The following is a 10,571-nucleotide window of genomic DNA, read 5'->3' as shown; positions in this document are numbered from 1 at the left end:
GGCGGCTGGCATTGTCGGCTGCGGGGAAGCACACGCGGGGGGAGGCGTTAGAGCTTCGCGCCCTCAAAATGCACACAGGAGCTTTCACCTAATGACTGCACGGTTTATTAATAGGGTTATAACTGTATGGTCGTGATTCCGGTCCTTAGTCACTCCTAAATACCAACAATCGCAGCAGGGACCGGGTAAATTGTCTCCTCGCCTGCTCTTGACAGTGATGTATATACATCTGGCACGAACGGATAAAGGAAGCATTGACTCGAAAACAGCATTTTTGCCTAGGTGCGCAGCTAATATTTCAGCAGCCAGCCAGCCTCCCCCTGCCCCCCTTGCCACAAATGCCACCGCTGAGAAGCATAAGCCAGCGGGCTCGAAGGAAACACAAGGGATGCATTACTCACCCTTCGAACACCGCTCCCTGCCTGGAGCGAGACCAGCTGATCGGCCGAATTGGGAGGCGAAAGGAAGTGATGTGAGTGAAGCAGCGTCCCCGAGTGGATTTAGCAAGCGGCAAAGGGAAGGGCTGCTGCGGAGCTGCTGAAGGCACAGCCCCGGTCAATCATGGTGAGCCACGAAAGCCATCTTCCAGTGCGAGACCTCATTGTGTCACTCCCCGACTAACGGCATCCATCACCCACCAAGCTCGTGTCGGGGAAGGATAAGCAGCGAGCTGGCGGCGGACCTGCTTGTGGGCTAGGCTTTCTGACGGCAGGCAGCTCTTTAATCCACCCAAGACACGATTTGCAATGGCTGGAGGATAACCCAGGAGGACGTCTTCACAGTGACGGTAACCCTGTGGCTGGTGGCCAGGCAGGACTGGAGTCCCTCACTTCTGTCCTGCATTTCAGACCTGCGAGCTCAGGAGGGGAGACTGCCCCTATTTCAAAAGGGGGAAATTCAGGCAGGGAGCAGCTCAAAGCTAGTCCGCACTGGACCCACCTCCATCCCTCCACCCACTGCACAGGCAGCCTCGGAGTCTCGGCCAGGGTGAGCGGCCCCACGCAGAGCCTCGCTGTGCACTGGCTGAAGCACTCCTCAGCCCAGATGCCAAAGTTGTGAAATTTCTACACTGCGCTTGTCTAAGAGACTCAACCCAGACCAAGCAGGACATCTGTGTCAGAGCCCAGTTTGGCTGGAAAATAAGCTGGCTGCTGGACCCCACCTGAAGTCTGCAATCAAGCACCTTCTGAAAGTTGTATTTTAGCTTAACCACAAGCTATTACGCTTGCTGTAGCTATCGCTGCCTTTATTTCTGTACCCTACACAAGGCAGGAGACCTAACGAACAGATGTATTTACCCCACTTGGCCTCAAAGATCCGTGAATATTATTTTTTAGACAGTGGATTTTGTGCTATATAAATACATAATAAATATGATTACCATTGTCTTCAGCACCTACATGGCTTCTCAAAGCTGGGTTTTCAAAAGCTCTCAGCGTTGGCCTAATTCTACTGACAATAACCCATCACTGCCTTCAACTGCAGCAGAACAAGATGAAAAGCGAAGGCAATTTTAAAGCCCTGCCCTAAAAGCAAGCAGTGCTGCTCTAACAAGCTTGTCCCCACCAAGCCATATGACAGCGAGGAAAGCCAGCAATTCAGCCGTATCTTCTGTCCAAACTAGAGGGAAAGCAAACAGGGCTCTGCAGCCCCCCAGACACAGCGCACACACAGCTCCGCACTCCCATCTCAGCTCTCGTGCTTTGCCCGATGCATCCACAGTGGCACGGAAAGGTACTGAAATGGTGCGAAGACCAGCCATGAGCCCATTCTCAAACACAAGCACACTGCTAACCTGCCCAGCAGCACAGACTCTGGTCCAGGCTCAGTATCCTTGGGAGGAAGATCCCAGCCAAGCTTTGTGCAACCGGCATTGGGAAAGCCTGTGCTGAGCTCACCCTTGCCTTAAAATGGCTTTTACCTGCACAGCATAGACTAACCTAACAACGCTAAGGCTGTTGTCTCCCCTCATAAATTAAACATCCATGGAGGCCGCTCCGAAGCACAGCAGAGGGGCCATTCCCCACGGGCAGCTCCCAGGGCCAGAAGGGTTTGCTCTCAGCCCCAGGCATGTTACTTCTCCGGCAGAGGTGCAACCTGATGACTAAGGAGCTAAACATCTACTGAAAGTGGATAAAACTTTCCAAAGGACAGGAAGGCAGGGTGGTGCCGTATGACACTTTACATATGGCAAACAAAGCATACAGTAATTCATAGAATCATAGACTGGTTTGGGTTGGAAGGGCCCTTTAAAGATCATCTAGGCCAACCCCCCTGCAACGAGCAGGGACATCTTTCACTAGATCAGGTTGCTCAAAGCCCCGTCCAGCCTGACCTCGACCACTTCCCATGATGAGGCATCCACAACTTCTCTGGACAATCTGTTCCAGTGTCTCACTGGACATAACCTTCATCATAACAACCTTCATCATAAAAAGAATTTATTCCATATATCCAATCTAAATCTACCATCCTTTAGTTTAAAACTGTTGCCCCTTGTCCTATCACCACAGACCCTGGTAAAAAGTCACTCCTTCCTATAAGCCCCCTTGAAGAACTGAAAGGCTGCAATAAGGTCTCCCTGGAGCCACAACCCCAACTCTCTCAGCCTGTCTTCATAGGAGAGGTGTTCCATCCCCCTGATCATCTTCATGGCCCTCTTCTGGACCTGCTCCAACAGGTCCATGTCCTTCTTGTGCTGAGGACTACAAAGCTGGGCACAGTACTCCAGGTAGGGTCTCACCAGAGCAGAGTAGAGGGGCAGAATCACCTCCCTCGACCTGCTGGTCATGCTTCTGTTGATGTAGCCCAGGATACAGTTGGCTTTCTGGGCTGTGAGCGCACATTGCTGGCTCATGTTCAATTTCTTGTCCATCAGTATCTCTAAGTCCTTCTCTGCAGGGCTGCTCTCAATCCATTCTCTGCCCAGCCTGTACGGATATTGGGGACTGCCCTGACCCATGTGCAGGACCTTGCACTTGGCCTTGTTGAACTTCATGAGGTTTGCACGGGTCTACCTCTTGAGCCTGTCAAGGTCTCTCTGGATGACATCCCATCCCTCAGGCAAATCAACTGCACCACTCAGCTTGGTGTCATCTGCAAACTTGCTGAGGGTGCACTCAACCCCACTGTCTATGTCACTGATGAAGACATTAAATAGTATTGGTCCCAGTAATGACCCTTGAGGGACACCACTCATTACTGATTTCCACTTGGACACTGAGCCATTGACTGTAACTCTTTGGACGTGGCCATCCAGCCAAGTCCTTATCCATCTAACAGTCCATCCATCAAACCCATATTTTTCCAATTTAGAGGCAAGGATGTTGTGGGGGACCATATCAAAGGCCTTACAGAAGTCTAGCCAGATGACATCCGTAGCTCTTTCCTTATCCACTGATGCAGTCACTTCATCGTAGAAGGCCACTAAAGTAGTCAGGCTTGATTTGCCCTTCGTGAAGCCATGTTGGTTGTCCCTAATCACCTCTCTGTCTTCCTTATGTTTTGACATTGCTCCCAGGAAGAACATTGCAAAGTTTTATCTGTCATGGCTGGTGAAGGTTCTGCCCGTGCTGGCCCCACTCATCCATCCCTGTGCCCACATAGCGCACACCACAGCAGAAATGTGACAGTATGGAGAAACAGGAAAAAGGAAACTGCAGCAGCTATGCAAAAACACCCCTCACCGAACGCCACACTAGCTGGAGTCAAAAAACATCCCACTCCGCCAGAGGAGAGGATGCTACCGCAGCTCTTTCCTCTGTGCTGACTGCAGTGATTTGCTGTGGTGCTCGACATCGCCTGGAATGATGGGGGGGCATTCCAACAGGGAATGTATCATTTTAATTCAGGATGTTAGGCTGCCTTGCTCTCTTGCATTTGTCATCAGAAAGGAAAGGAGTGTTCACCCCCACCCCCAAGCTGACTTTCTGGCTGGTGTATCTGCACTGTGGCCTTCAGACGGTGCAGCAAAGCCCAGGGCTGCAAAAAGAGGCAGTCACAACTTCCCCTGAAATCCCCTTAAAGCGGTGTGCACAACATAGCCCCAGAGCTTCCGGACACTGGCACTGGGTTAAAATGCTGCTCCCTGCTCACCTGCCTTTGGAGTTTACTCCCTCTCCAGCCTCACCACTTCTGCCTGCTGCTAGGACCCCACAGCAGGATGCCCTGGGGGGCCACACTGATCTGGAGGGCTCATTTTACCTTCCTGAGACCAAAACCACATCTCCTAGCAGTACCTGGTGATCCGAGGCCACGCGAGCCAGTGAGCCCAGCGAGCCCTGTGCCAAGTTGCTCGGCAAATCGCAAGGACAGCCCACCATGAGCACAGCTCTCACACCATCTCCACAGTGCCCCTTTCTTCTGGTGCCCCAGTGTGTAAATCCCAACAAGGGACCCCATGCCCATCGTAGGACTGGAATATTTTTTTGCTCAAAAATCTGAACAATAAAGAACATCATGAGCAGCGGAGCAACAAATGTCATGATGCAAAAGATGCTCCACAAGCATGTGCAAACTCAGCCAAGCACGCGGCACCTCCTCAGTGCTGCTGACAGCCAGTCTGCAGTTGCGCGTTTTACCAGAGTGATTAATTGAGCTAAGTGTGAGTTTGCTTGTCTTTACCAAAATAAAGGCCACAGCTGATTTTATGCAAGTAAAAGCCCAGCTGTCTGGACACAGTTATATCACTACAAAGACACAGATTTGCAACAGGTACAGATTTTCTCACTTCTTTATGGGAATAGCTTAGAGTAATATAATTAAATTGATCTCTGAATCTAAACCAGTGGAGATATAGCAATTTTTCTTTTTCACAATGAAGTAGTACATTCTTTGGTCATAGATACACCCTTTAAACACTTACAGGAACTCCTGACACTGTACTTTTGGGAAATCTCAACCTCCCATCAATTTGACCTTTTCACATGCACTTTGGTCTGTCTAGCTTTACACTACAGAGGGAGGAAAGCTCCCCGGGATCTCCATTTTCTTGAACTACAAACCACTTGTTGAGCTACTAAAGATTTACACCCTGTAGCAGCAGCAGGCACCAGATTCTCAATAGCCAGGGCCACAGGAGAGATTCTCCAAAGTGTTTTCCAGCTTGGAAACTAAACCAGCAAAACCAACATTACATCTCTTGAAGCGCATCTGTTCAACATAATGAATACGTTTCTGACTTTCCTTTTACTCGCTTAATCTGTCCCAATGTCATTCTGATTAAGCCTACTGCAAAATCGCCAAGTGTATATGCAATAAAATCAACACAGCGATTCATATGAACAAATCAACATTTGTAGAAATAGGAGAGTTATAACAGCAGCTTAGTTCACATCCAACCACTCACATAAAGCTCCAAAGAAATGAAGCAATCAGGATTATCCTGAACCCCTTTGGACTTAGTAAAGAATGACATTCTCAAAATGCTTCTACTGTATTTTAAATGTTGATCTTACTCTGCATTAAAGCAGGTTAAAATCTTCCAGTCAAACACGTTTTCATTGAAAATCATCCTTAAAAGCATGAAACTGTTGGAACATTATGAGTTTTGGGTACCTCTGCAACACTGCAGCTACGTTTCTATTGAAAACATTTTTTTGTTGACATTTTTGTAGAAGTAGGGCTCCTACTTCTCCCTATTCTAAAAGCTGGTTTCCTTAGTTTTTTCTTTTTTTCTTCTTTGCATTGCACTGCAGAAGTATATGGGAGCTTTTCAAGGGCTACCATGCTAGGGTCACCAGACTGCACTCTCTCTTTTAAGTGATGTATAGCTTGTGATATATGTAATACCTTGCTATATATAGCTTGCAATACAGTGTCTTCAGCAAAATACTTTACCATGGACCTCACTTTCATGAGAAACTCCTCAGAATTCAGCAAGGCCAACCAAGCCCCCAAATTTCGGCATGGTCTTAATACATCTCTTATACTGGAACCCCTGGGAGGAAGAATGACCAACATAGAGGAATTCTGGGGGGAATTTGTAGCTGTATGTAGGAATAAGAAACCCTTAAAGGGCAATTAATGATGAAGTCCACTTGCTGTTGACCACCAGGAAATCGTAAATATAGAAGAGCTATTGCTCAATAAAGCAGGGCAGTATAAGGAAGTAATGAAATGAAATGCCTGTAAATGTTCTGGAAAGGAAAGTTCACCACCACCCTGCTACAGGTACAATGCAGCTCTCCTCTATGTAGGGATGAAGGGTGGCCAGTGGAGGAAGGACTTTGTTTCCAACATACCATGGTATTCACAGTCATAATTAAAATGCCCTCCTCTAACCTATTTAGCTCATCTTTCTCTGAATGCTCTGCCTTCCTTTGCCTCTAGGGCAGACTGGCCTACTTCATCTCTCAAAGACTCTCCCAAGGGACTTCATCTCACAACCTCATACATCTACTGTGGATGCTCCAGATGAGTCAGCAAAGAGAAAGAAGCGTTTCTGGGGTGCGGATCTTTGAAGCTGCCTTAGGCTTTTACCTTACAATAAGAGTAAAAGTGCATGAAAGGTGCTTATTCCTGCCCACTGACCAGGAGACTTGAGTCTGGATACTAACCTCAGACCCAGATGTCTACCTGACTTCAGCTATGATTTCTGCAGTCATGAAGCAGACTTCAAATGCTATTCTTTGTAGCTGTGAATAACATAGAGGAATCAGTGTTGTCACCGTGGGGGAAAAAGACAGGATCCTGGGAAAGTCAGTAAGCCCAGTCTGATGCTCATGGTGTAAGGAAACACAGTTATAGACCCATCATTAAATGCTGATACAGCAGAAATGGGAGAAGGCTTTCCATAGCCAAGACGTAGCCCTCATGGTATCCTCTGGTTTATGCAATCAGCAACAGTTGCAGCACCTTGTAAAGACAAAGGTTTATTTCAAAAACCATTTTGCAGACTTGGAATCACATCTCTAGAATTCACTATTTTGTTAGTGATGCTTACTAGTACTAGAAAGACTTGGCGTGGCCTCTTCAGGGGTGATTACATCAAGATTTGTAGGGCAAAATTATCATCTGAAAAGACACACACTGTATTAAACATGTCCTCTGTAGTTAAGAGAGGGACAGGATATCGTATTTCTTCATAGGGATCCACACCCAGAATAAATACTCCTTCTAAAGCCCAGCTGATTTTCAGCAAAGGAAAAGGTGCCTTCCTCAACCTCTGCACTCCTAGAGGAACCAACTGGAATAATAAAACAGAAGGGTAAGGAGAAATGACATGGGCATCACCCAAGCTGTGGGTATGGCTTAATTTCCCTTCCATTTATTTTAATGAAAGGCAGATGAGACCAGAAGGAGAGGATACGAAGCTCTTCTGCAAGGCTGCCAGCATCCACGTCAGCTGGAAGTGCAGCCTCTGACCCACGCTCGCGCTTGGGCTATCCTCGCAGAGAAATGCCAGCAGAAGTCAGCTTGGGCGTGACATCCCTTGGCTTGGCCACGCTGCCAGCACGCCCGCCTGCCTGGGGTGTCTTGGGGAGGAAAAGGAGCTCCTTGTAGTCCCCTCAGCGGCCACAGACATGTGGCTGAATGAGTAAATATCAACAGGTTGTCTGAAAACAGTGGTAATGTGGGGGGGTTAATACACAAATAACCAGAGAAGCCACAGACTATTCTGGCAGTTAAATATAGGCTTCTACATCCAGGCAGGGTGGAATTTTTTGAGGCACATAAAAAACTGGGATATCTTTAAAATCAGCCCAGATTTATTTTTCAGTTGCATGCCGACTTTTAAAATGCATGGATTAAATCAGAATTAAAAGGTGCCTACATGATTGACTTCTGAATGTAGCCACGAATGAAGTCCCCTCAACAAGCAGTGGTGTTTCCAGTTCAAGGCTTCATTTGCATTATACACACTTTTTATTAACGGTGCAGAGAAAGAAATCATTCTGGATAAAAGACACCAGGATCTGACAAGGGCCACTGGGAGCAATGAAGGGGATTCATTGCACTGAGTGATCTGGATCACTGCTTAAGCAGGGCACGGAGAAACAATATGGACTTGAGCAGATCCAAGTTCATCCACCCAGGAATAAATACAGCAAGCTACATTAAAAGGGTGGGAAATCCTATCCTGGGCTGTGACTACCCTCACATGCCTGACCGGATAACAAGGTGGATGGGGAGCTCCCAGGGTGCCAACATCTGAAACAGCAAGTATTAATGAGCTACGTAAACACTGAGTCGCACTGCAGAGGTGATATTTTATCTGATTAGCCTCTGGTTCAGCTGGTACTGCAGCGGTGTCCAGGTTGGCTTTCCACAGTGAAAACAGGGGTTTTGACAACAGTGAAGTAATTATGGGGCTCCAGGCTCCATCTGTTAAACACATTAAAGGACAGATAGCACAGGGCTCGTCACTGTATCTGACAAAGATATTGCAAAATCCCAACTGGTAACTAGAAAATACTGGCTAAAACTAAGATGCAGATCTGCGCCAGAGATGGCAATTAGCTAGTGGAACAAGTCTGTAAAGGCTGTGATGGGTTCTCCAGACAGACAGTGCTATAATCACCAGGACTGAATGTTTCACAAACTGGAATTAATTCACAGCGTTGTGCAAAAGACTAAATTAGATTATTTCCAAGCCCTTTTACCTGACAAGCTGTGGTTCTCTGAACATGCACCTAAGGAAAGTTAGCAAAGACACCATTCAGGAATAGCTGCATATCTAGGAAAGGAAAGGTTTTCTAAAGATTATTACACTTGGCCAACTTAAAGCATTCAGAAGTCATGAGTCAGGGCCCCAAGCATCATGCAACTGGCTTAAAAATACTGATATTTTAAAACAGGAACAAATATCGGTTCCTTTTTATTTGCCTTCTGGTTTTTTGGCCTTTTAAGCTTCAGGGTTCAAGCTCTGCTCTGCAACTGCGATGTCCATAAAGCAGAGGTCACTAAGTCTAATTTATATAAATGCTGATATTACTGCAGCATCATACAACTCTAGGAGGTCTTCAGGATAACACCAAATATCTTGAGATTTACAGTAAAGTTGTGAGATTTCACCACGGTGATTATAAAGGCAACATTCCCTTTAAAACCAGCCACATGCAAAAAAAAAAAAAGCCCAACCAAAAAAGCAAGTTAAGCAGCAGCTGCAGCTATCCCATCTCCTTCAACAGCTCCCTGCCAGCATTTGTGGGTTTCCAGCCACATTTCCCTCATCACAGAAAGACTGGGGGGGAGTAGGGGATCGGTGACCCTACAGGTCTTTTCCATCCCACCCACCATCTGTGGGCGCTTCCTCTGGACCGATGCAGCTCTGTGCTTCTCTCCTCTCTCTTCTGGAAGGCAGAAGCCTTTTGAACAGTCCCTGTCCAGAGGATGCCAGGATGGATGGGCGGGGGAACAGATATAGCCAGGACAGAGGGAAGGAGATGCTGGGATATATGAGATTCCCATCTGACCATGGGAAAAGCTCTGTTTCCATTAGCTTCTTTCCCAGGCCCTCCCGACGAGATGAAAGCTGGAATTTCTCACCTCGTTTGCTCCTCTAACAGAAAAAACAGCCTCTCCAAACCCTTCTCTTCCATTAACCTTATGAAACCAGGTAGTCCCCTACCTCAATCTCTCTTATCAAGCTCCTCCATCCCAGCCAGATGGCTGGCTGGGAGCCTCCCCAGAGCCCAGGTAAGGGAGGAAGCAGTGAGCAAGAGCAGAGGCACAGGAAGGTTTGCGCTTGGGAGCAACCCAGCAGTGTAACACAGCCCCTGGCTCTCCTCCAGCAATGCTCAGGGGCTGCCGCCCAGACAAGTCCTCTAGCAGAGATGGGGCTGACTTCCCCGGACAGGTAACCTGCCTTAGCCCTCTCCATAGAGAGGAATATTTGGGGCAGAGGCCATTTTGTGAAATTGCATTTTAACCATGCTCATTCCAGACCTGGGCAAGCCCATCCTGCGACGCAGCCTGAGATACGTGCGGGGATGCACCGGAGCAGAGCTGCTGCAGACAGAGAAATGGCAAGTGATGAGCACACTTTTGATGTCACCCAAATCTTCCCAGATAACAGGGCCTTAAGGGGATCCTGCAGTCCGTGGGGCCAGTTATAAGCTGGGATATGGCACAGGAGAAGAAACCAAACCAGTTCATACCAATTAAGAACAAGTCTGGGTAATGCCAACAGAGAATATTTCACTGCGCCCAAGCAAAGTGAAAGGTTGACATTCCTGTATCACAAAATATCACAGAAAAAAGCCTGAGATGAGGATGAAGACCACTGCTTGCTGACATCTCCTGTGCAGCCAAATGTCCCCCGAGCCGCTGGCGCTGTGCAAAGCAATGGCACAAGATACAGTCTGCAAGTGAGCAACTGTCCTGCTAGTGCTAATTACCGCCTAAAATGTAGCTGGCAGGAACACGTAGGCAGGAAACATTCCCCAAAATCCAGGCACCGTGTGAAAGGAGCTAAGAAGGACCTGAAAATCTCTGTCTGCACACCAGGACCCAGAACTGCCTTAGAGAAAGCACAAGAGAGACCATACACCTTAGACCAAACCTAGCTTTCATTAAACACCCCCCCAGCTATGCCAATCTCCTACCCGACCCCTGGAAACATGCTCGAG

General features: G+C 47.6%; 1 protein-coding gene across 1 annotated transcript in view; it reads right to left on the bottom strand.

Annotated features, from left to right (window-relative positions):
* Positions 1 to 10,571, bottom strand: part of AMOTL1 (angiomotin like 1) — a 48,104-nt gene that overhangs the window by 32,337 nt on the left and 5,196 nt on the right. The window contains 1 exon segment of the mRNA XM_009334873.1: positions 4 to 18. Within this exon segment, the coding sequence (XP_009333148.1) occupies positions 4 to 18 (15 nt within the window).

This window comes from Pygoscelis adeliae, unplaced genomic scaffold, assembly GCF_000699105.1.
Source record: "Pygoscelis adeliae isolate BGI_AS28 unplaced genomic scaffold, ASM69910v1 Scaffold141, whole genome shotgun sequence".
NCBI classification, from domain to species: Eukaryota; Metazoa; Chordata; class Aves; order Sphenisciformes; family Spheniscidae; genus Pygoscelis; species Pygoscelis adeliae.
Note: the sequence above shows the minus strand (reverse complement) of the source record. Positions and strands in the feature narration are given on the sequence as shown.